This window comes from Balaenoptera acutorostrata, chromosome 1 (genome assembly GCF_949987535.1).
Source record: "Balaenoptera acutorostrata chromosome 1, mBalAcu1.1, whole genome shotgun sequence".
Classification (NCBI taxonomy): Eukaryota; Metazoa; Chordata; class Mammalia; order Artiodactyla; family Balaenopteridae; genus Balaenoptera; species Balaenoptera acutorostrata.
Genome location: NC_080064.1, coordinates 129,962,386 through 129,989,014, shown reverse-complemented (window position 1 = coordinate 129,989,014; position 26,629 = coordinate 129,962,386). Strand labels below are relative to the sequence as shown.

Genomic DNA, 26,629 nt, shown 5'->3' with positions numbered 1-26,629 from the left:
CTGAGTAATATTCCATTTGTATATATACTACATTTTCTTCATTCATCCTCGATGGACATTTAGGTTGCTTCCATGTGTTAGCTATTGTGACTAGTGCTGCTATGAACATACGGGTGCATGTATCTTTTCAAATTACAGTTTCGTCAGGATATATGCCCAGCTGTGGGACTGCTGGATCATATGGTAGCTCTATTTTTAGTTTCTTAAGGAACTTCCATACTGTTCTCCATAGTGGCTGCACCAATTTACATTCCCACCAACAGTGCAGGAGGGTTCCCTCTTCTCCACACCCTCTGCAGCATTTGCTATTCGTAGACTTTTTAAGGATGGCCATTCTGACTGGTGTGAGGTGGTACCTCATTGTAGTTTTGATTTGCATTTCTCTAATGATTAGCGATGCTGAGCAGCTTTTCATGTGCCTCTTGGCCATCTGTATGTTTTCTTTGGGGAAATGTGTATTTAGTTCTTCTGTCCATTTTTTGATTGCTAACCTCATTTCTTTTTTTTTAAACTGAACTACTAACAAACAACCATATCTCGTGAAGCGCTAGCAGGAACCAAAATTTCATATTTTCTAAACTGAGTATCATCACTGCAAAATATTTCTAAACTTGAACTTTAAAACTTCGCTGATGGCGCCTCTGCCTCCCACTGACCTGGTTGTCTCACTGGGAAGGGGTGTGCACCTTGGTGTCCAGAGTGAGTCCTGACCCAGCTCTTGGCCTCTGTTGGGTAGAAAAGGCTGGACTTCCATGTGAACTAATGAAATCACGTGTTTGTCTGTCTTTCAGGTTCAGTATTTCTTCAAGATCTTGGATAACTAGCAGTGTAGAAAGTAAAGAAGTCACAGGTTGCGGTGTTTAGACACGAGTGCATCACACACACGAGGGATGTGTTCATTCTTTTATTGTCCATTGTTTTAACCCGACTGAACACAAGATCGACAAGAGCACTGTACTCCTGGCAATTATGACATGTTAGAACATGGATTTTGTACTGCAGACAACATTTAACACCAGTCTATGGGGTACTGCATTGCTTTTCATAAAGTCCAAAATAAAGATTTATTTTCAAACAAGTGACTTTGGTTTATTTCATACATTACACTTTTTCTCGCAGAAAAAAATAAAATTGTACAACTGCATAAATATAAAATTCTTCCACCATGAAAATGGTCAAAACATTCATAAAGACACAGCACCAGCAGGTGATGCCTCCAGAGAAAGGAAAAAAGGAAAAAGTGAAAGAAAATGTACAAAGCAAATTAATCAGCCCTATCACTAGCCAAAGTGACGGGCGCTCCAGATCTCATACACAGCTTCAGAACAGACTGGAGGACAGGGGGAGAGAAGTCAGGACAGCACTGAGTACAAAGCACGACACAACCCATCACCTTTGTGTGTGTTTCTGTAGTGTCACTTAAAATTTAAAGGGCAGTTCCCCCATAACAGCCCACCCCACCCCCCAACCCAGACCCAGGAAAAAAAATAATAATAATAATAAAGACCTAACAAACACCACAGGGAAAGACTATGGAGTGTGTTAAAAATGCTCATTGATGGGCCATTATCATCTTTGAAAGAGCCAAACCCAAAAAAGGAAAAATAAAGTTACCATGCCAGTTTTATTCCCATTGAATATTTACACCTTGGACAGCAAACTTTTTGCTCACGTTTAGTAGAAAACAGATACGATAAAACATGGCTTGAAAAATGACCAGAGTGTGTGCACCGAGAGTACTGTACACTAAATAAAATACACAAGGCAGCAATACTTAGGGGCCAGAAACACTGCTTACTATAAGTCAGTTAGTTATGGAATCATAATTTACAGTAAAAATGGGCACGTCCCAAGGCTCAATTTTTATTTTTCTTTTGTCATTTACAGTAGAATAAATATTTTGTTGCTATTGCTACACTTTAAATTTACATTCTAACCTATTAAATGCAGAAAGCTAGTGTAAAGCATATAGAGTAAGTGTAGGTCCCATACGTATTACGGTTTGTTCAAGACTAGTAGGTTTTTGTATCTTTTTAAACTTTTTTAAATGGCTAGTGGGAAAGATTTGTGCTTGTGATCAGCTCTTAACTTCAATTTTTACGTCAAAGCGTCCCTGAAAACGGTCTTTCTCACTGTACCCAATGTTCTCACCGTACGCCTTACACTCTATGCGGATCTCCGTGTCCATGGTGAGGTTGGTGAACTGTACAGCCAGCAGGGGCTGCAGGTATTTGGGCTGCAGGAGCTTGCCATAGTAGGGGTAATACTGCAGCGGGAAACCAGGGTAGCTGCCCAGTCCAAAATACTCCACGGTTCCAATTTTCTCCTTATCTTCGTCTCGCTGGAAACCAGAGAGGAAACGAGATTTTCACGGCTCATGTCCTGGGTGACTATTTGTACTCACATACACATGAGACTCTCAGTCCCACAAAGCAGTCTGCAAGCTAGTGCTGGAGGAAATCGGTCACCCGCTGACATGCCAGCTCAAGCCCCTCGCGGGAGGAGGTGAGCACTGACCATTGGAGGATGCGGGTACTGCATCTCCCACGAGAGGAGAAGACACACTCAGCCTAATCCTTAGTAGCCTTGAGAAATGGTCACTAAAAGGAGGCTCTCCTCATTGTACAAATGGGAAACTGCAGCAAAAGCCAACTGAGCCTTTCTTCAAGCCAACACAACCTCCTAGAAATAGGGCCAGCACCGAAGGAAGCTCTTCAGTGTTGGCCCAGTGGATATTTTCAATGACATTACCTCCAAAAGTTTAACTATTTGCCTTTCATTTTCTTGTGTCCATTTCCTTTCTTGGTGCCCACATAAATTTGAACTGTTTGGAGATTTCCCTTTCTTTATTCTGCTTCTCTCTCTAAAACAATCCATCAGGTACCTGTCTTCAGATTTAAAGGGAATACACATTGATGGTTGCCTTAATATTTCAATATTTTTTTTAAAGAAAAGCCAGAAGCAATTTTTCAATGTAAAATTGTCAATTAAAAAAAAAACACAAAAACGTTGGCCTCAAGTTTTTAACACACCATGTGAGCCAGAGAAGCACTTATGCGGGCTAGTTCACCTCTCAGTTCTGTAAACCAATATTCCAACTGATTAAATTCAGATATTTCAGTTTCTTGTTCCAGTGCAGAAACTGATGATAGATGTTTTTATTCTTGTTACATCTTTCTGTTCTTTTAAGAAGTTTTACCCAGTGTAGCTACAATGCAATCGGCTGAGACTGATTCCTGGAAGCAGTGCTTCTTATTTCCCATGTTAAAGTTTTACCTCTCATTTAAAACAATCTCATTCATTCTCCCCTCTCTCCTGCCCCACCCTCAGTAACTCCAAAGGTCTCCTTACCTTGCCAGTGCACAGAACAGGCAGGACGTATGGATTATACTTCATCACTGGGTAAGTCTCCAAGGACTCATTCTTGGGAGGCTAAAAATAAAACCCATGTTGGTCAATAAGTCTGTAAATAATTCCTTTAACTTCTGAAAAATAAAACTAGCTTGTAGCCCAAACAAGTACACTTTGGTCAATTGAAATAATAACCAAACACTTGAGGACAGCAGAATGAATGACTCTCCTAACCAATCTAGGAAAGGTCATGCTGTGATTTTCTTGAAAATAAATGCCCAAGTTTTGTGAGCACTACAATTAAACTGGACCACTACAATTAAACTCTCTTCATGAGTAGCATCGTTTGCACAGGTCGACATCAGCTCAGCTCAATAACAGGGACGTTATAATTAGAACACAAAAGGAGCTAAGCTGTGATGCAGCCCAATACTAAATGGAACTTCTAATGGCAACCCATTATAAGCTTTATTCATTCTGTTCTAAGACATTGTGTGTATGTGCATATATGCGTGTGCATGTGCACACTGAAAAATAAGAGCCAACTCAGAAATAATGCTCTCTTCTCATTTGCTAAGATTATAATTAGATGGAAAGGTTGGTTGACATTTCTGTTTTTATAAAACTTGGGCTTTCCTCCCAAGCCATGAATAAATAATGCCATCCTTCTCCCTCAAGCATGCCTTCTTCAAGTAAGCGTTCCTTTTTTTTTTTTTTCCTTTTATCTTCTTTTTTTAAATCTCCAGTGGAGGCCCTGTCATTTAAGTCCCAGTTTTGTTAGGCAAGTCCAGCATGTAAAATAGATAAAAGTGACATTGCCCTCAATGAAGGGGTCTTGTGAAGGGGTGACTCCATCGAAGGGACCCATAGTACACGCTGAAAATTACTGCTGTAATGAAATATCCAGGGCCTGCCTTCCTAGATCCCTGGCTCAAATCCATCTCAGGAGAAGTGTGACGGACACCTACCCCCTGGAAGACGACAGTCACTTGCCTACTCACATCAGCAGAGTATGTGAGTCCTGACATGAGATGTCACACATACGTAGCCTAATCAAAGTCAGATAAAATGGACAATTCTCTATATGAGTAAAGGACTATTTTTGGTACTACTCTTTGTTTTGGAATATAAGAAAATGATCATCTAGATTTGATTCTTGGAACTTTCTGCCAGCAATAGATTTCTCTTGAAAAATATGAAGAGAAAATACGTATTGATAAAGAAGTTACCAGAATCTATCCTCAGGGAGTGAGGGAACGGGCACATCAAGTGAGATGCGGAGTACTGCAATCTCTGTAATTCCAACAACAAAAGAGTTGGGGATTTGGGATGCGGGGCTGAATCAGAAAGTGGCAATGGATAACCAAGGGGAATCCAAAGGAAAAAAAAAAAAAAAAAGACTGAAAAGAAAGAGTAGCTGAATTCATCACTTTAACAGAATACCTTTATAAATATGGGAAGAGATGTGAATCACAACAGACTGTGGGGGACAAATATCATTCAATGTCTATGAAAAGGAATTATCAAAAGTGAGGGATTCAGAGAGCAAACATCACAATTAGTCCTTTGGATACACTGCACCAATTCCTTTCGTTGCCAAATAGCTTGTTTATCTTGGTGAAGAGTTTCCTAGCAATATGAATATCAACTCTTAAGTGTGACATAATGGCTCTCACCATTTGCCTTCGATTACCTCCTAGTCTAAGTGGAAAGAAGATTAAAATTCTGTTGAGAGGTACATTAATTTCTGTAGGAGATCCAACAAGCCAGCCAAGCAAATAAATATCGATGCACCCACTCTTCCATTTTTGCCTCTGGTGGCAGTAAAGGAGTTTTGATGTATCCTTCAGTTATGTTAATAAAACTTTTCATCTCTACATTGATTTTCTTTTGAAAATATTATTCATGGGTAACAAGCATTGTGGAAATAAAGAGCATATAATAGAAAGTTAATGAACAAAAGAGCCAGATTCCAGAAAGGGAGTAAGTTTGTTCATATAACTCTGTATACTGCAGTCAATTCCTATCAGAACCAAAAACTACCCTCTTAATGGCAATGCTCTCATGAGCAAATGGGAGAAATCCTCTGTAAGAATCCACGCTTAAGAGAAAAGGACAGCATTTTTTACTTCATGAGCTAGGGGAGAGAATGAAATAAGCAGTCTTATAAAAACAGAGATAACACCCATACAATTTTTTCTTCTAATTTTAAAGAATTACTACCATGCCACCAAATGGTGAGCGAAGGCAATTTGCAATTTTTCGATCTCTAGTAATATTTACCCATTATAAGTTGCAATAATGGCAAAAGCCAATGGCATGATTATAAAAGTTCAACCTAGACAGTATTCAACTTCTAATTTTGCAACGAAATCTTCAGAAAAAAACAAAAAAACATTTTTTCTGATGACCAGATAATTATTTCAGATTACCGGATGTTTTTTTTTTTTAAATACTGTGGCTCCTAGAGTACCAAAACCTTAGTATAACTGTACATGGAGGTAGGTTTTAAATTTAAAGATATCTTTTTCTCTTTTTTAAAGAGTTTACGTTATAGAATTACAGTATAGTAAATCCAGAACAGGGCCACAGGACTTACTTCAGAATTTGGCTTTGCCACACAGAATTTCTCTAACTTTAGGAAATGAGATTAATGACCTAACCCGAAGAATTCCAAGGTGGCCACAGAGGTTTTCAGTGTTACTCTAAGTGATCAGGCTTCAAAACTGTCACTGAGTATCCTTTAAACATCTGTTAGGGTCTCTTTTCATACCAATTAAGGACTACATCGAATTGTGAATGGCTCATCTAAATTCTAGGATTTAAAATATTACTTGCCTTAGGTTTGAAGCCCAAAACTCGGTTGAGCTTTATAATGACACATGGTTTGCCCTCTTTGTAGCCGTAAGTTTCATCATTTATTCCAGAGCAATTTCCCAACCATTCAAGCTTGAACCTGCAGACTTTTCGCTCTCCTCTTTCGTTGTTAAATTCTCCTCGCTCTTTGAGTTCGCTGGGCACATCTGAAAATGCAAACGCCGTTTTCCCATTGTACCAACAATTCCCTGAGCACCACTGAGAAAGGACAGGGCTCTCTTCCTTGTCACAATGACTTATTCTAAGACAGGGCTATCCTGCACTTAATGTATTATATCACCTGAATTAAGAAAGGATTTCCAGCAAGCCATCTCTCATCTCTCCACTGACCTTAAAAAGGTATTTTACCAAAAGCAATAGCCAGTAGTACCAAAGCTTCACAGTGCTCGATGAGCAGCACATGATGTTTGGTCTCTGCCGATATTTCTTTCTTTAAATAATGGAGGACTCCACTAATTAGAAGACTGAAAGGAAACTGGATCTCTCTTCATGAGTAGCATCGTTTGCACAGGTCGACATCAGCTCAGCTCAATAACAGGGACGTTATAATTAGAACACAAAAGGACTGCCAATAATTTTCAGAACTGGAAGTTTCATGGTTGGGATTTCTCGGAGCTATGCCTCTAATTAACATGTTAAACAGTAAAAAGGGAGTAGGAAAGAATTGTTTTTCCTTTTCAACCACCATTCAAGGTTTAAAAAAAATTTTTTTTTGAGTTTTTGTCTTTTTACACTGAGTTCTTGTAAGCATTTGTTCAACTGAGAAACTGTATTGTTGCATTTTTTATTTCAAAGCCAGAGAAAGAATAAATGAGAACAGAATTCAAAGTTAAAACAAAGCATCCTGCAGGAAATGGATGCAAATACCATAAATTATATATATTTTTTTAAGTCCACAAATTAACTATTTTCCCTTCAAATAGTAAAGTGCCTCAATTCAGTCCATCTCCTGAGAAGTGATTCACTCTAATTATCTATCATACAGGCCTTTTAATTACTACAAAGTAAGATTCATTTAAATTCTAATGAGAAAAATTTAGTGAAAGAGTTTCTTTTAAATTACTAAATTTAAATTACTAAATCTTTTCAAAATGACTTAAAATGGCAGTTCACCCCATATTACACAATGGTCTGCCATTTAAAGAACTGGAGGTGATAAATGCTTGAACTGGATCAGAAAAACTGGTATCACCTGGTAACTCAGAGTGGCATCTTGTTTTGGTAGGCATGACAACAAGGCTGGGAAATTCACACTCCAGGTAGCAAGGAGGAGGATGTGTGTTCCCGTCAACGGCTTAATGAAACTAAGAGCCACTGTTTACATTCATCAGTCATTCCCTTATCCATATGATCAGCTGCCTAAGACATATTTCATTATCCATCCCGGCCAGGGTCTCTAAAATATACCCTGACCATAAACCCTCCTCCATCAGTATCAGTGTGGTTATAGCTAATCACACCAAAGGTTCATTTTGGTGACAGAAGGTCCTGTGAACTCTTCTGTAGGGGCCAGGGGTTTGCCGGGGAGGGAGGGGGGGCAGAAATCTGGAAATATAAGCAATTGTATTTCTCAAAATCAATGGATGTAAGAGAATCAAATCTGTAACTGTGGTCTTTGAGTCTGAGTAGTAAAAACAGAGATATTTGGGAGTGATCTAAAGTAAGACACCTTTCAAATACAGGTAAAAGTAATACTTGAGGCTATACTGTTTATTTCACTGTATCCAAGCCTAACCCATAAAGTGTTTCTGCTTTAAAAAAAACAAAAAACAAAAAAACTATCCTCTCAGTGTGGCCAGAGTTCAATCTTTTAATTATTTCAGGAGTATCTTTCAATCATTAAGTAACAAATAGAAACAGGAAATCAGAATTAACCAACCACACACATCCAAAATATGTCTACTTACTGCCACAATCTTCAAAAATCATATCATCCTTCTGGGCCGAATCTTTGTACTTCTCCAGGAACCGAACTATGTTCAGCACGTATGCCTCATAGCTCTTGGGATCATTAGGACGAAAGGCAATTTCAGTCTTTTGGATCTGAGGGATCTGTGTTAATCCTAGAGCAGGTAGAAAGTTAGAAAAACACAGAGAAAATCATGAGTGGGAAGGTAGTCGACCAAGATACTTCAAAAGCTGACTCTCCACGTATAAAACATACTTCGCTAATCCCAGCTGACTAAAAAGAATGGTTTAAATTCTCTCTCCTGGGAAATCCTTCCTCTGGCATTTAGGTTAAATACCTAAGTACCAATGACTATGTCTTGATATCAGATGTCATTTAAGTTCCCCAGCAACCGTTTCATGATAAGCATATCTGTTTTTTTATGAATGAAAACACTTCTTGCACAGAAAGGTTAAGTACCTGGCCCAAGGTCACAGAGGAAGTGGTGGAACGGAATTCTAACCCAAGCACGTGGTACTCTGAAGCCTGCTATCTTTCCATTCCTCCCTTGTGCACTGCTAGCAAGCATCTCACGCAGGTGGCTTTCCCTTTCCGAACTGCACGTAAGACCGAGCACAGACATCGTCTTCCATACTCCTTTTAATCAATTAACTTATGAGCACTGAAAATGCTACAGACTCAAGACTACTCAGTAGAGACATTTCTTTGGATCTTTTAACCTAAACTGGAGGAATATGGAATTTATGTGCAGTTACTACTCCTGCTTTCCATTCCAAACATAAGGGGTTATTCTGAGCAAGTCAAGTGCCAGCCAGGGTAAAAACCAAAGTATGTGTACCTTGGATTTCCACTCTTTAATGGACTTCTTAGATTCTTTAACTTCTAAAAGCCTCTGTCATTCACAAGGCTTCCTAAATAGATATTTGAACAACACTACACAACACTATATCCAAGATAGTGGGTGGAGAGTCAATCACAACGGCATTCTATTCCAGGACGGCCAGATAAAATATAAAATGCATGGTTAAATTTGAATTTCAGATAAACCATGAAAAATTTTTTATGTAAGTATCTCTCGTGTAAAATTCAGGACATACGTACATAAATTATTCATGGTTTATCTGAAGTTCAAATTTAATTGGGCCTCCTGTATTTTTATTCGCTCATCTGGCAACCCTGTTTGAATCCCCACTCCCAGACCCGCCCTCTTTGTGTTGGGCAGGAAAGGCGCCTCATCATCACAGTCTTTCAGGGTCCCTCCATCGCTCACCTAGGGGCTGGTTAAACACGCAGCCTCGCACGCTCCGCTCCGGCCCTGCCAAATCCCCATCTCTAAGGGTGGGACTTGGGAATCTCTGCTTAACAAGCTTGAAGAGATCCTTAAGCACCCTTGGTTTGAGAACCACTGCTTTAGAGAATTAGACCCTGAGGGTGGCAATCGTGACGTGGGTATGAAGATAATGACCTAATCAAAGTGGAAGTGATGGCCAGAGTGAGACCAGACTTCAGTAGGGCCTGGGCTAAATGGCTGTTATTTTTTCTCGTCATTAAGGATGGCTTTGAGCTTCGAAAGTAAGTTAAATAAAGAGGGGAAGGGGGGGGGCAGCTCAGGGGGCTGAATGGGCAGGTTCTTCTGTGCTTGCAGTTCCCTAGAGGAATGGAGATGATGGGAGATGAAGACAAGGAACGTGAGGGTCTGGAGTCAGGCAGAGAGGGTGCCCGAGACAAACTACAAGTGACGTTAAGAATCATCTCGGAAAGGGTGATGGAGAACCTGCAGAATTTCAGGGGGAAAAAGCTGTCAACAAGTGATGGAAATGAGTCAGAGAGGAAGCAGCAGAAAATCTTCAGTTAAAAATAAAGGTTACTACAATTAAAACTTTTTTTTATGATGCTCACAAACCGTAGAAAACTGTATGACTTAAACAATTTAAATATACCCTAAAAAAATGTTTTTCTACATTATTTAGTTAGAAACCTGGCATTGTGATTATTTATGGTACAAAGAGGCCACATGATAAAGATGATAGATACGTGCAAACATAAACAAAGTAAAATAAAAAGAGGCGAGTAGAAGCTTTCACTGGGATTTCCTGCCTGAGCTAGTAGGGTAAATAGGGCTTCCCCGGCTGAAATGCGGAATGTCTGGGAAAGAGGGTCATCGCTGGTTTGGGTTGTAAACAAGACATTTAAGTCAAGGTGACTTGCTTGGACCTGGGGAAGTGCAGAGACAGGCCCAGAGCCAGAGGTTTAACAGAACTCGGGGATGGTATGTTCTCCCAGAATAACCCTGGAGTCAGGAGAGAACAGGGCTTTGAGGGACATTCACATGCGAGGGGCCGCAGCGCACAGGGCAGCCAGAGAACTCAGAGGCAAATGCCTTTGAATTTGTCAGGCAGGAGGTTTGCCTCGAACCTGGTGGCGAGGGTGGTGGGCAGAAATGGACTAAGAGAAGATCTACGTGCACAGGGTTAAACCGCGTTTGCAGGCTCGGGAAGTCTGAGAAGGCAGGAGAGCGGTAGACGGATGAAGGGTGAAGAAGATGAGAGCAACTGGCAGAAGCCAAAGGGCAGCCTCGCCTCATCTTCAGGTAGGAAGAAGGTGGGGAAGGACCGGCTGGCTGACGGCAGGGACATCAGTGTGATGAGTCAGTCATGCCAGCCATGGTCCATCTGCAGAGCAGGTGACGCAGCAAAAAACAAAACGCTAACAAAACGTCAGTGAGCCTGGTGTGAGATTTGGAGCATCTCACCCAACAGGTTAAAAAGAGGAAAGTGACCCTAGAAGGTCACACTGAGAGTAAACACGGTAGGACCTAAATGGCAAGGTGAGGGTCACACAGGTCAAGTGTTCCCTCTGGCCCGGCTTCAGCTCTCCTCCCCAGCAGTCCGCCTCTCACTTTCTGGCCGCTTCAGCATCCCTCTTCCAGCGGCTGTTCTATCTCCCGGATGTGTGTGCGAGGATGAGTGATGTACTTCTCAGATTCTCCCAGAGAGAAAAGGAGAGCAATAAGAGGAGGTGGGATTCTGCGGCGTGCTTTTCATCCCCTCCCCAATGCCAAGTGCAGGGTCTCCACTATTAAAGAGACCAGGTGACATGTGGGAGACCCCAGGCATTAGCTCCTTTCACTCAGTGCTGTGGGCCCTTTACTACCAAAAGGGTACTGCTAGTGAGTGAATTCTTCAGCAGACTAACGGAAATATAGATATTATTATTACATGCACAATGGTACCCACTGGCCCAGAAAAATGTTATACACAGTTGGTCTTGTGTCTACCAGTTTCCAAGAGCCCAAACCCTTCAGAGAGTTTGGCATATGATCTAAGCCCTGTCAAGCCTATATGTTACCACATGAGAGAAAAGCAGATCAAGCACACCTGAAGAATCTCTACTGTGTTCTGTACAGAGAAGCATCAGAAACTGGTGAAACAGAATGCAAGAGGTGAAATGGACAGTTAAGCATTGGGTCTTACAATCCTGTGACTTGCCCAGCTGGATTAGACCTTGGGCCAAAGTCTCTGCCCCGTCCTTTGCATTTTCAGTGACATACAACCTTGGCAAAGGGAGCCCAGGAATGATGGGTCAAGCCAGGGAGCTCGGCGGTGTCTCGCTCTCTTCTGTAAACGTTCCCTCTGGAATCTCTGAAGGATCGCAGAACTAATATAAGCCTTAGTGACTATCCTTTTAAGATACCTAACTTCTGATCTAAATGTTGCTTCCAGAAAAGCATGAACCATTTGGGTTGAGGTCATGCAATCAGCTTCTCTCGCTAAACCCTCACCTATGGAGCACGTACGTAAATAATACACAAATATCCAGGAGGCCACCCCACAGTCCAGGGTGGCCGTTGCCTCCTTGGTATGCCCTTCAGCCCCTCCTCACATTTCTGAAGGTCCCTCACTCTTTCACCCACCATCTCTGCCTCCTCTCTTTTCTTTGTCCAGAACCTGCAGACCTGAGAATTCCTCTTCCTGGAAGCTATGATCAATCCCCCGGAAGGTTCTATTCTGGATAATCTTAAAAGCTCTGATGATCAGAGACTTTCTCTAAACCATTAGGAAAATTCCTAGTCATTTCCTTAAAGCAATTAGATACTTACAAGAGGCAGATGAAGGACCCTTGACCTGATATCTAAATCCTTTAAACCATTTACTTTACATTATCAGACTAATGGAAAAGAAGGGATAGAAAGGATTAGGATTGGATTTGGCAACTTCTTTATTATCTTGAGTCCACAGGCAAATTCCTCAAGCCTGACCCTCTCCAAGGACACACAAATCCCATCTTGCCGACTGGCCTTCTCATTAGTTGTTTTCACACTAGGTCAGATACTTTCAGCTGTCCCTCTCCACACTGCCCACTCCTTACAGTCAGTTAGTTACAGCTCTGGATAAGGACGAGCTTTGTTTGCAGTGGTAACTCCCAGAGGCCAAAGATAGCAGAACACCCAATCACTAGCTTGTAGTTTCAAATTATATTCCAGGAAACAGATCTAACCTTTTGCTTCTCCAGTCTTCTGAACTTGAACTGACATTAACCACGCTGGGCTCTGTACAGCTTTGCCCTGATCTGACCATTTGCCTTAAATTACAGATTGATTATTATCAAATAAAGCCACCTGAAAGGATTGAAATGAGAATCTGGATATGTGAAATTTTAATATTTGGTTTTTAATGAGTATGTCAGCTTAACGTAAGATTTGAAGTTAACATAATAATTAAACAAACAAACAAACAAAACCCCTTTGGCTTTGCATTTGCTTTTGAGTTACACTGGCCTATCCTTGGTTCCCCATCTCCTGAGAAACAAATAAGGAAAACACCCAATCTTCGGCTTTAGTAGGTGTTCGTAGCAGGAGGGGTCAGGGCAAGTAAAAGAGGGAGGGAAAGGAAAGAGGAAGGAAAGGCTTTTCATTAAGAGAGAAGTATTTTGCTTCCAATTAGGTTTATAATGTAGCAGGCTTATAATTTCTCCATCTACTTGTAAGTCTGAAGTACTTAAACTAGAATGCATTCATTTTAACCTTCTAACAGTTACTCAAAGGGAATCCCAAAGCACAGCTGCTTGTACCTGTCATTTACTACATCCAATAAATCACTAGGCCAAATACTCTAAATAGGTATCATTTTCCACAGAAACCTCCAGGAGGCAAAGAAATGCTTATAAAGGTAGCCATGCACACAATACAATACATATATATCATGTGTCTCCTGTACATTCCAAGTGGAAAAGTAATTTTCAATTAAAAAAAAAAAAAAGCTGGGGGTGTGTGATTTTATACACACAGTCATACATTTCTAGGTACACATATATACACACATACATACATACACACACACACACAAATTTTACCCCTTCAAGTGCCACTAAGATATTTATGGGTTTTGATTGTTGTTTTTAATTTTTATTTTACCTCTGCATGATTAATATCAATTTACCTAATAAAATACAAGGAGAGCACAGGAAAAAAGGTGACACTGTGCCTTCTGGAAACCGGTAGCCTAAGCCTCACCTTCTGCCTCAGGTTCAGCTTTTGACTGTGGCCTGGGATCAGCTGACGTCAACCCCCCTACCTCCAGGCAGGGTCACATCTACCCTCCCAAACCCTCAAGAAGCTGCTCTTTTTGAAGAAAAGTCTTAGAAAGATGGGTTGCTGGACTTTCTCTACAGCCTATTTGGATGTTCAACAACCCTTAGTGTATGGAAATCTTTTCTCCTAAGCTACATGCCATGCACACTGGTTGAAGGCCCTTCTCTGTTTATGGAATCACCCTTTAACATCAGATTTTTTTTCCTGGAGTTGTATGATCATCTTCAGGTGAGCAGAATTATTTAGTTCAGGGGCTCTACCTTAGATGTGCACAGAATTTCACAGGGACATATCTTCGATATATTGTATAGCTCATTATTGTGCTTGTTCCCAAGAAGATAAATGACAACCCCTTTTATAATGGGAAAATATAAATAGTCAAATCCTACTATTTTACATTAATTATGCTTTTTTATCCAAGGCCAAACTGAAGAACAAGCACACATAGTATTTTGACTTGAGATATGAAATTTGCTAGGTGACCAGTACTATCCCAAAACAAGACACCATGTTATCCAGGATATTCGATGATGTCTATTCATGCGTGTATGTGGGGAAAGATACTTTTCTGGTCGGAAGCCACTAGGTGACACCTGCCCGCTCCCCTTCATCTCCCCAACTTCCCTCTCGTCTTGTCTGTGTCAGATACGCTCTGGAGTCCTGAGATCACTAGAATGAGAGCACTGAACAAGCACAGACATCAAGTGCAACCCAAGGTATTCTACCACAGACAAGGAGACAGACATGGAGGCCGTGAGGCTGGTGCTCTTTCCACTGCCCTCCTCCCCGAGCCCTTCCCTCAAGTGAGCGCAGCGGAAAAACCCTACGTGAAGCTTCACAGATCCATCTCCTCCTACACCCACCCCCATCTCTGCATGAAATCTATTACCTGGTCCCACTCATCACAGGGCTCTGCTCTGCTCACTCATCTAAAATCAGCGTATGAACGAAGACACATTTTCTGTGTGGCTCCGAGAACAGTTTTAAGTTAATTAGTAGACTTCCTGTGTACCCGAGCTGACTCATTAGTTGTACCCTTGTCTTTAGACATGAAGGAGTGGGTGAGTTGTGGAGGCCAAACAGCGAGGCTCACCGAGGAAGGGAACTTGGAGTTTGCTGCTCTCAATCAACCCTTTACCAAACTACAACTCTGGGCAGTAGCTTCCAGAAATCCTAGCGCCACCAATGCCAGCTCATCCACAGCCTTAAACTCTGGGAGTAGGTTGGCAGGACCCACGTGAGGGAGGGAGGAGAGGAGAGGGAACCGAGAGCCAGGCGGGCCTGGAGGGCATCACATATTTATCGTGTCAGCTCACAGGTCAATGGAATCTAACGAAATAGCTGAAAAACACCTTGTTGGCACTTTGAAGGAACAATTCCTCTGAAGCATAAGGAAGCCAAATATGTCCAATTCCTCCTTTGAAATTTAAGTGAAAGAGAGTAACATGGGTGTAATGTAGCTTGAAAAAAAAAATTAAGCAATTCTGAGCTTGATATGATGACTTCTCAAAGATGTTACGGAAAAACCCAAATGAGCTTTTTTGGCCAACCCAATACGATGAGATTGGAATTACAATGCCTTCTACCTTAATGGATTTGAAGACAAGATGTTTCCCTCTCCCAATCAAGATGAAATGGAGTCTGCTGGTGGTGGCAGTGTGGGCTGCCGGTCTTCCCACCCTGTTTATTCTTCTGCCTTGATGCTGGTTACCATCTCACGGTAAATATGACCCTTTAAAAATGAATTCTTCCTGCACCGAGCCATCTTTACTTCAAAGCAAAACAAAAATCCTGTCCACAACTTAACAAGGAAGAGAAGAGTCCACATATTCATACATGCTTACCAGGAAGTAAGGCAGCTGGGAATGGCCCTGGACCCCCTGACTGACACACACACTTTGGTTCATCCCACTGTGGCTCTGTGAGCATGAGGTGGGGCAGAAGAGGAGACTTTTCCATTACACCACTGGCCAGGCAGCGAAAAGTGCAGGGTCAAACCAGGGACGGGGCCTCGTGGGCGTGACTGTGTGTGGGAGCGGGCACGCTCGAGTGCCTCCTGCCCTCTCCAGCATGCTGACAACCATGTCTCTCTCCAGATCCAACACCGTTAACATGGTGAGAAGAGATGCCACTGCCCAACCGTTGAGGACTTTCCTAAGAGGGTCCCCCAGGGAGGAAAGCTTGGCAGGGGCTAACCCAACACATGTGGGTATTTTAGAGGGAGAGATAGCAGAAGCAACACAATGTCACGTGAACATTTTTCTTAAACATGTTTCCTAACCCAACTTCTCCCGAACACTTTTCATGGAAAGCTAAGATTCTATTACCTTCATGAAAATCTAAGTGTTATATCGTCTAAGTGTCAAAGCATCTCTATCATCCAAAGCCTGGAAATAACTGAATTCAATATCCAAAAAGAAGAAACTGTTGCTTCCAGTGAAATGGTAGGGCTATAAAAATAGAGGTGGGCTTTCCTGGTGGCGCAGTGGTTAAGAATCCGCCTGCCAATGCAGGGGACACGGGTTCGATCCCTGTTCCAGGAAGATCCCACATGCCGTGGAGCAACTAAACCCGTGCGCCACAACTACTGAGCCTGCGCTCTAGAGCCCGTGAGCCACAACTACTGAAGCCCGCGTGCCTAGAGCCCGTGCTCCACAACAAGAGAAGCCACCGCAATGAGAAGCCCACACACCACAACAAAGAGTAGCCCTGCCTCCCCTCAACTAGAGAAAGCCTGCACGCAGCAACGAAGACCCAATGCAGCCAAAAAATAAATAAAACATAAATAAATTAAAAAAAAAAAATAGAGGTGGCTGTTAATAATGCCACCTAATGCCACTAGGTTTGCAACTATAAAGTACTGTTCACTTTACATACATTTATCATCTCTTTTAACCCTTACAGGTATTATTCCCATTTTATAGATCAGAAAATTGAGGCTTAGTGAAGTTAAGTACTATGTAGAATGGTGGGACTGTGTCCAGGTCCACAGCCCCTGTTTGTCATTCTCAGGTCAATTTTACTGGGAACCTATGTGTCGTGGCTTAGGACCTCAGGGGCTGCTTTCATATTTAGGTTAGGCAACGTGAAATTGCCAACACGTAACCATTTTTGACCCACAAAAATAGTAAATTAATATGTTTCAACATAAAATCTCAGTAGCCCTTGCCTTCCAGGTTGAGTAGGCAGATCTGTTCCAATATCTCATAGCAACACAACTTTGTAAGCTATTATAAGCAGTAATGGCCACCACTGCTCAGGGCAAGAAACTGTACATGTCATCCATTTTTTCTTACATTTTTCTTCCGTTTGATGATTTAGTCCTTACTCTGAGACTTCTGTGTTTAGCCCAGCATCTTGTCCATTGTTATGGACATATCGACCCAAATGTACTGCACAATTGCCATTGCTTAATTTGGCCACATTCACACATGTTATTTAGAAGAGATCTGATTACTAGGTATTCCAGTGTGAAAAGGGCAGTCAAAACCCAGTCTGGCCAGGTCTGTATTCATGACTCAAGTTTATCTAATAATAGCATTAATAAGTCTTTATATCTTTAAATGATGGACCAGCTCTTTCACACTCACTAGGTCCACTTGACTTAAATATACACTTTTCTCCCTTTAACTGTCATGAAAATAGAGGCTTAGAGATATTAAGTTGAAGTCAAAAAATTGCCAGGGTATCCTTCCATATATTCCTTCAGTTTGTGGCCTGAAGGAATAGTTACTGCCTACCAAAAATACAAATTCTTAAGATCTGCTCTGAAAGATGCCAGGAGGAGGGCTCAGGAGGGTCCCTCAGAGCACTCAGGGAAGAGTCCACGGGCTGCCCTTCTTGGCAGCAAGTGCTCTGCCGACCTGGCCTTCCGGTTCAAAGGCCACTATCATTTTCAAATTAATGCCATGTCCCTTGGAAAGGCGATGGTAAAAGGGAGCTTGGCCTAGACTCTCCTGGCAAGGTGATGGGTGAGGGGATGATGAAAAGGAGAGACAGAGAAGTGACAAAGAACCCAAGGGACAGGGCAGGGAGGATGGAGGACTGAGGAAGCACTTTTCCTGTGACTCAGACCAAAGGACAGGAATGCATATTTCCAAGATGAGCCACCAGCATTCCTTTGGAGGAGTGACGGTTGGTCAGGTCAGTCCAACTGCTGTGAGGACACTGAATATAGGGCTGGAAGGAAGGGGAGGGAGGGAAACGGAGAGAAGGCACCTTGGCCAGTAGAGTTTCCAGGCAAGGTCATTTACAAGCCCTTACGTAAAAGGTCCAGCTCTCTAGCTATTTCTTTTTGAAAGTGAAACTTCCCTTTCTGCAAAGAACATGAAGAATATTTTTAATTTTAGTAAAAGAGACTGACTCCCCAAAGTTTATATAGTCAAGGACTAGTTTTTAAATCTAGGAAATTAAAGAAAACGCTTGACTTTGGGGTCACCTTTGACTTCGAGTATAAGAATTATTAGAAAACGGCATCATGATTGAAAATTAGCTTTTAAATGGCAAAAAAAAAGAAAAAAATAAAAGGTCTACACAAATTTAAATTATGACTAATGCTACCATAAAAACTCTAGCAGAAGTGAACATGAGGGACATCCCTGGTGGCACAGTGGTTAAGAATCCGCCTGCCAATGCAGGGGACAGGGGTTCGAGCCCTGGTCCAGGAAGATCCCACACACCGCAGAGCAACTAAGCCCGTGCGCCACAACTACTGAGCCTGCGCTCTAGAGCCCGCGAGCCACAACTACCGAGCCCATGTGCCACAACTACTGAAGCCCACGCGCCTAGAGCCTGTGCTCTGCAACAAGAGAAGCCACCACAATAAGAAGTCCACACACCGCAGCGAAGAGAAGCCCACACTCAATGCAATTAGAGAAAGTCCACGTGCAGCAACAAAGACCCAACACAGCCATAAATATAAATAAATAAATAAATTTATTAAAAAATAAATTAAAATAAAAGAGAAACCACTGCAATGAGAAGCCCGTGCACCGCAACGAAGACCCAACGCAGCCAAAAATAAATTATTTAATTAATTTTAAAAAAAAGTGAACATGAAAAGACACACCATGCTTTACTGTCACAAAAGCCAGAGTCCAACATGTTTACTTAAGATCCTACGTTTCACTGTACAAACCAGAATTCCTGCTTCAACCTTTCCATAGACCCACCTCTTTTAGGAAACAGTTGCTGGAAACTGGGGATTATTAAGCAGTCATTTTATATACGTACATGTTCTCTTTTTTCCCCTTCCAAAACCCCCTAGATCTAAATTTATCTGGAAATATTTAGGGGTTTTCTTACAGTAGAGGCCTACTTGACTTGGGGCTAAAAACCAGTGTTTTCCATCTCCATATTCTGAAGATTTTCTTCCGAGAGACTTTCTCATGTCCAAGGAGGAGGTGGACACGACAAGGCCGTGACTGGAGGCCGCACCTGATCAAGGCTGCTCGGTCCCATGAAGACAGCCTCAAGATTGTCACCTCAATACAGCTGTTACTAAACCGTTGCCCAGGGAGAGCGTAGAGGGGACGCGTCATTGCCACCCCCAGCGGCAGGCAGCCTCAAGGTCACTTACAATGTGAGAACCCGGAAGTTATGCAACGTTTCCTCTCTCCAGGTCCTGACAGTGACTTTTAGATGAGCCAGGCAGCACAGTCACAAACAGAACAATCGCCTGTGGCTGCCGTCTCGTCCTTCTGTCAGCGTCAGGCATGAGGGCAGTGGGTCTCCCCAGGGTTTAGTGACCAGCGTGGACACGCGTGCGGACAGGGCACGCCACTCAACAGTGACAGCACCCACATCGCCGCAGGGCACTCATGCGGCAGTTTGCATTTCTCTATGATAACCTCTTTGTCGCCCCAAGTTTTCAGAGCTAAAGGAGACAGTGAACCTGCAAAGGGGGCCCAGAAAGCCAATAAATAAGACTCCTATTAAACAAACAGGCATATATATTGAGAAGTGAAAAGAGAGAGTGCCTTTGTTCAAGGTCAAGTTGCCCGTCAATAGCGGGTGGAAGAATGGACCCCTGAAGTCAGGGGCTCCTCTCCCTGGGAGCAGGTGGCCATTTCAGAGCTTCTCATCATCCCTAAAAATAAATTAACCTTTAAAAATGGGAGCCAAAGTGGTTTTTTATAGGGTTTATCTGAGTCGTAGGCCCCTCAAGCAAGTGAAAGATGTGCATGAGAGCTGGAAAGGCCCCGTAATGATCCCACTAACCAAGCCCTTGGGTGGGAGGGACGAGGAGAGCAAGGCCGTGGTTGGGAGTCACAGAGGCAGTGAGTGGCAGGCTGGGTAGAGGACCAGGGTTCTTCTCGCTCCCAGCAGAGCTGGGAAAATAAGATGTCTGCAACCCTAGGAGCTTTGCCTGCAGTGCAGGTAGGAGAGCTGGCTGCAACAGACAGAAGTCCTGATTTTTCCTTCCCAGGCTGGGTTTAAGACCACATGAATTTTCAGAAGAATGTTTTCTCAATTGAAAAAGCGACGCTCCTTTCACCTCCAGAAGCAATGAGCTCATTCACGTTCATCTTACCTGGTGGAGCCACTCGGTCCTGATACGTGGGCTTAAATTCACTGATGGTGAGCAGCATCACTTGAATGGTTCCGATGAAGATGCCGGCCAGGCAGCCGTAAAATATTACGTAGAACAGAAGGATCTTAACTGCAAGGAGAACAGACAGAAACAAAAAGGCTATGAGGCAGTCACGTGCTCAGAATGCAGGGCAAACCTTCCCAGGGACGAATGGATTTCCTTCCTGGCTTCCCCTCCGAGCTGTGTCTTCGGAGCTTCCTTTTCCAACACTGGGCAAGAGAGTGCATCTCATTCCCAGACTGTAGGGTAGAAACGGGGGGGATGGGCAGCCCTCCATTATAGTGCATGTGTGTTGCGGGTAGGACGAATCCTCAATTAGAACTAAGGTTCTTTATAGGAAACAATTTTATTCCCTAAATTCAAAACAAAATGTCACAGGGCTTCCCTGGTGGCGCAGTGGTTAAGAATCCGCCTGCCAACGCAGGGGACACGGGTTCGAGCCCTGGTCTGGGAAGATCCCACGGGCCGCGGAGCAACTAAGCCCGTGCGCCACAACTACTGAGCCTGCGCTCTGGAGCCCGCGAGCCACAACTACTGAAGCCCACGTGCTTACAGCCCGTGCTCAGAGCCCGTGCTCTGCAACGAGAAGCCACCACAATGAGAAGCCCGAGCACCGCAACAAATAGTAGCCCCCGCTCGCTGCAACTAGAGAAAGCCCGCGCAGCAGCAAGGACCCAACACAGCCAATAAATAAATAAATAAATAAATAAATAAATGTTCCGTTAAAAAAAAAAAAAATGTCCTGAAGATCATCAATAAAATCTAGGGCTGTGTTTGTGTGCTTATGCAATGCATTTCAAATATGACAACATACTTCCTTAGAGACTGATGTTTTTCTTTGCTTGCTTATCCTTTGACGTTTCAATACTACAATCCAGGCTCTGCTGCTTCTCCAAACATTCAAACACCTGTGAGTTTTTATGCTGAGAAAGAGCAATGAACGCTGAGAAACCCAGTGAAGCTCTCCTGACCAAGCACATTGTCTTTCCTTTCAGGGGCACCGAACAAGAAAGAAAAAAAAAAAAAAAAAGGAAGGAAGGAACTGCTCTAGTAAAAATGGCAAGCACATTTTTATTTCATCTTCTGACTAGACTCAGACTAAGGACTGACTTGATAAGCGGCATTTTCTTCTCCCCCTAGCTCACAGGAAAACAGAATGGAGGCTGAAAAGAGCTGCAAAAGCCAAAAAAAATAAATAAATAAATAACAAACCGAGAAGCCCATGGACTGGAACGAGGCTATCAGTTACTGGTTTACAGGGATTATCTCCCCAATTAGCCGCATAGTAACAGGCTGTACTAGGCACCACCGGGCAGCCCTGTGCCAGCCACTCAATGTGAAGGCAGCAGTGGGAACAGTGAACTGTAGGGTTATCAAATCTGAAACATGACTGCACAAGGAAGCTGTAGCTTACTTCTCAAAACGTTCAGATCTCCTGCATTACATGCTGGGGTCCTTGGGAGAAAGCAACAGAACAAAAGCATCATTGAAAAGAAGTGTAAGAGTGTGTGTGTGTGTGTGTGTGTGTGTGTGTGTGTGTGTGCGCGCGAGGGAGGTCAGGAGGGAGGGAGGTCAGGAGGGAGTGGGTTCACTGTGGCTGGAATCGGCCAGGTTTGCCTCCTCCGTACATTTAAAAGCTCAACTTTTCTATCAGCAAATAAATAAATAGTTCAGGGGAAATCATACTCTAGAGTTGTTAAAACAAGCAAAACACACATAAAACCACACCAAAATGCTTAATCCGTTTTCTCCTCTATTAAAAAAAAAAAAGAAGGAAAAGGGCAAAGACACAAGCAAAGATAGGGAAAAATGAAAAGACTGTACAATCCAGAACTATAGCTACCCAACTCAATCAGTGCTTCCCCGCAGGACAAGGGTTAAGTGCTGCATTCTGTATCCAGGCAGCAGTAGGCAAATGGCAAGGCTCTGACGTCAAGAGATCTGGAAAAATTTTCCAGTGAATGCTCCTAAGAGGTACAAGAGTTGGTATAACACGGTCAGAAAGAGAACTGTTGTATCCTCTTTTTTGCTGCCTTCACCTCATCTTGGCGCTCTCAGCCTAACCACGGAAGCATTTTTATACTCATTCCTTGGACTCCAGATACCTAATTCTAACAATATGAGGAGGTACATAATTGAGGCTACGATTTAAAATACAAATATGATTATGGAAAAACAACGCATTCTGCAAGCACGCTGATTAAATTGAAGGAGAAACAGCCTTTTCTATCTGCCCGACACTATACGCTAAGGGCAGTGGGGGATTCTTCTCTTTTGCTCGGAGACGTTACTTGGCACAGTTTCCCCCGTTGGTGCTGTGAGGTCACTTGGTTAGAGTGGACGACGCAGGTGTGGCAGGGCCTATGCAGTGGGCTCACCGACACACAGGCTCAGAAACAAAAGCTGGGCATACTGTACCAACCAGCCAGGGTGGCACAGAGGGTAAACTTTAGAGACGCTTTTTTCCTTTGAAGCAATTTTTCTTCCTTTGAAAAACTACAAGTAATATAGAGGTTTTCCAGTTAGGAAACAAACAAACAAAGAACGAGTACCCTTCAGAAGGTCACAGGCAGAAGGGAAAATGGCATCTGGGCCCAGCAGTAGATATAAAAACCTACCAACGCGCCTGTATTAACTTAATAAAAAGGTAGAAAGCACCAGGTGATTTGTGTGCTGCGCTTTCTCCAGCAGGTGACAGGCGAGGCTCCTGCGTCCATCTTGGTGAAAATCTACCTACAAGCAGAACTGAACCAAGGGCAACCTGCCCTGGTCCCAAGGGCATCCACGTTGGGCCCAGTACTAGAAAGGTGGCATTTTCTCCATAGGAGACAGCTGCTGCCACTCTCTCTGCCTGCGAGAGGCTGTCATTTCTTACGTTGCCAGAAAGGAGTAAACTATTAATGCAAAATAAAAACCGGATTTTTTAACCCAGTATCTTGGAAAATGGAAGGAAAGATGAGACAAGAGCACCAGTCCTGATGTCTGCATTCATTAATCAGTGTATTGACACTTTGCTGTATGTGGTATCAAGACACAAATATCAACGCACTCTCTCTCTCTCATATGGAGGTGTTGCCTTATAAAATGTCAGCTTACAAAACAAGTCGTTCCATACTGCCTTACCCTCTAAAACAAATATTATTCTGGAAATGGAATGAGGAAGGAAAGACATTTTATGAGAGGGAAAAACACTAGAGGGCAAATTTTACAATATGGCTGGGGTCAATGCAGCCCCTGGCCCATGACGAGGCTGGGGTCAGATCATCATGGTAGGAACCTCCAGTGAATCTGGGAGAAGAGGGCCCATTCGGCAGTGCACCCCTCAGGCCTCACTCGAGTTACCAGGAGTTGCTGGGAGATGGCCCAGGCCAGGAGCTGTTCGCCCTACAAAACACCCAGAGTTCTTCAGGCTTTCCCTTCCATGTTAAGAAAACACAGAGAGCTATCTTTCTGCATGAGAAATGATGGCAGTAATCCCACTGAAGAAGAGAGTCTTCCCAAAACAAAATATAGAATACAAGCTAAAAGCCATCCCTTTAAAGACCTCCATTTAACATGGCTCAGGGACATCTATGCTTCTCAGCACAGGTATGGGATGAGGTTTCACCTTGACTAACCTTGAAATGTGATGCATTATTAACCCTTTACTTTTCAATCAAAGAGACCCACTACAGGCTGCATTTTTTTTTTTTTCTCTACAAAAATCGTATATTCCAGCTTCTTCCATTTCAAAATGTCAGCCAAGCATTATTTCCCTGACTCATTCTCCTGCCGATGCTCACAGAGCCTTCCAATCAGGAGCACCACATCGGCACCTACCCAGGGCTCCCTTAGTGGCTGCAGTGGTGGTGCTAGTGGTGTCTATGATATGATGATGGTGATGATGATATTAGAGAAGAAGGAGGGGGCAGTGATGCAGGAGGGGGGAGTTCCCTCCCTCTCTCTCTCTCTCCCCAGCAGTCACGACTCTTACAGATTTGCCTACAACTCTGCCCTTCAAAATGACCTTAAAAAAAAATGTCACCCTTCCCGTGTAGAGAGGTGGAAGACAAGTAAGGTATCTAATTTTCAATGGGGGGGGGGGGGGGGGGGAAAGTCTATCCAGCCAAGCAACAGGCTGCCCAAAATCTTTTAAGATAACCTGCTTCTGCCTTTGTGCTATTTATTTCTTACACTAACCCTTCACCGTAATCAACCCAAGCTACTGATTCTGCATCTCTCTGTAGACGCTGAAAACAACCAGACTTTGCCATGTTTTGGGGCCAAGGCTCAGAAACGAAGTCCTGACATGGAGCTTCCTGGGACATTTCTGGGCTGTGATGACTCCAGGGTAGGTCATCGGGGGAAACTCTGGGCATCGCTATGAAATACTGCAGTGTATGGATTCTGCCACCATCACCGCCGCCCTCCCACACCCGCCTTTTGAGGTACATACTTAGACTAGAAGAAAGCTGCTATAATACACAACCTCGCCTGCATTCGATCCGATTACCCTCATGCGGTTCTCTCAGAGCCTCAGATCTCATCTTTAAGGACTTGGGACATGACTATAGGGAGAGGCATATCTAGTCTCCCACAGCCTGACCATTCCCAGGACGGAAGAGCTCAAGCGACGCTCCGATAGACTGCAAATTACCAAGACCGCTAAAATATACATAACCCTCTGCCTGGCGCGCTCCTATCCCCACCCCGCGTCTAGCCCGGGGACTCCGCATTCCGCACAGGATGACAAGCCCAGGCCGGCGCAATCTGAGCAGCGCTCACCACCCGACCCCCTCCGTCCTCTCCAGCGCGCAGCGTGCGGAGTGGTCCGCAGAGCCTGCGCAGGGGACGCGCCTACCGGGAAAGACAAGGCGCTAGGAGCGAGAGCTGCGGACCCGTACTTACACCAACTGCCTCCGGTTCTGCCCAAAAACTCCTTCTTCTCCGAGTTCCAGATGAATTTCTTCCAGCTGCCCTCCTCCTTGGCTTTCCCGCGGGCCATGGTGGCGGGTCAGCAGCTGCCGCGGGGACTGAGGGTGGGAGACTGCGGCGTGCGCCCTCGCGTCCTCCCCGGCTGCCGGTCGGCGTCCCCGGCCTGGCTCTCCGCAGGCTGCAACCGCCGCTGCCGCTGCGGCTCTCAAAGTGCCAGACGCGCGGTGGAGGAGCAGAGGCAGGAGGGGGAGGCGGCGGCGGGGGCGGGGGCGGAGAGAAGAGGGAGGGACCGCGCACGCTGGGCGGCTCCGAGCCCCGCACCTATTGGTGGGCTCACGGCCGCTCGCGGGCTCTCTTTGGTCCGCCACGCGCTCCTCTTGCCCGTGGGGGGTTCGGGGGCTCCACGAACCCGCAGCTGCCGCTCCCGCTGCCGCCGGGGACGCGTGCTCGGCCCCCACCTCCTGTGACCTCTGCAGAGACAGGCAGGGGACAGGAGAAAGTCAGAGGCAAGAGGACGGACAAACGGGCTGCGAGCCCAGGACTCTGGGGCCAGCCACGAGCCGAGAAATTGGCTGAGAGCGCACGCCCTACCTTTACTATATACCGCGCCTAGGCGGTCGGGCGCCCCGCCCACTAGCGGCCCGGCGGGCCAATCGCCGGCGCGGAAGGGGCGGGGCCTAGGGCCCGAAGGGGAGGGCGCGGGGCCGGCACAAAGGAGCCGGGGCGGCGGCGTGAGGGGCGGGCTGGAGAGCGGGGGCGCGGAGAGGGGCCGGGGGAACGGCGAGCGGCGCGCGGGCAGCAGCACGCAGCCCCCTCCTCGCTCCGGGCTGGGCGCATACTCGCCCTTTCTTTAGTGAGGTGCCCGGCACCTGCGTCGCCCGGCGCCCGGCAGACGCCCGGGGACCCCGGCCCGGCTGTCCCGATCCGGTCCCTCTCGTGCGCTCCCGGCCTCCTTCCGCCTCAGGTCCACCCCTTCCAGGCCCTGGCTGGGTGGGGGAAGGTCACTCCGGGACGCCTGAGAGTCGGCGACTCTGCCCAGCTCCGCCCCGCCTCTCTGCTCCTGCACCTGCCGCCCCCTCCGCGCTCCCAGCCCCTGCGGTTGCAGTTCCGGCCCGTCCCTCTCCTTCCAGGCCAGCCCAGCCGGCAGCCCCGGCTCGTGACTGCCGGGCTGTGCTCCCTGTGGGCGGCCTGAACCACCTCAAGCAGGACGATTGCCAAACCCACCCAGGGCGGCAGCCCGGATCCGGGGTTCGGAACGGGTGGGAGGTGTAGGAGGCGGACCCGCCAGCCCCCAGTGAGTCTTTCCTTCGGAAACCAGTCGCACTGCCTGGCGGCTCACACCAGTCTAGACCCGGGCGACAATGTCTGCACGTGACCCAGCCACCGAGGACTCCCC

The 26,629-nt window shown here is 44.9% G+C and overlaps 2 protein-coding genes across 5 annotated transcripts in view; one reads left to right on the top strand and one right to left on the bottom strand.

Annotated features, from left to right (window-relative positions):
• Window positions 1-930, top strand: part of NME7 (NME/NM23 family member 7) — a 247,760-nt gene extending 246,830 nt beyond the window's left edge. For 3 of the 4 annotated variants that reach the window (XM_007172481.2, XM_007172480.3, XM_057549368.1), the window contains one exon: window positions 792-930. In XM_007172481.2, the coding sequence (XP_007172543.1) occupies window positions 792-824 (33 nt within the window). In that variant the 3' untranslated portion in view covers window positions 825-930. The remainder of the gene's footprint in view (window positions 1-791) is intronic. The other variant, XM_007172482.2, reaches the window with a different exon arrangement.
• ATP1B1 (ATPase Na+/K+ transporting subunit beta 1) lies at window positions 892-25,806 on the bottom strand. The gene is made up of 6 exons (XM_007172483.3): window positions 25,207-25,806; window positions 20,260-20,388; window positions 8,136-8,291; window positions 6,190-6,374; window positions 3,352-3,432; window positions 892-2,341 (listed from the first exon to the last, which is right to left on the bottom strand). Exons 1-6 carry the CDS (start codon window positions 25,301-25,303, stop codon window positions 2,078-2,080), a joined length of 912 nt encoding a protein of 303 aa, XP_007172545.1. The 5' UTR covers window positions 25,304-25,806; the 3' UTR covers window positions 892-2,077.
• Window positions 25,807-26,629: the final 823 nt, after the last annotated feature.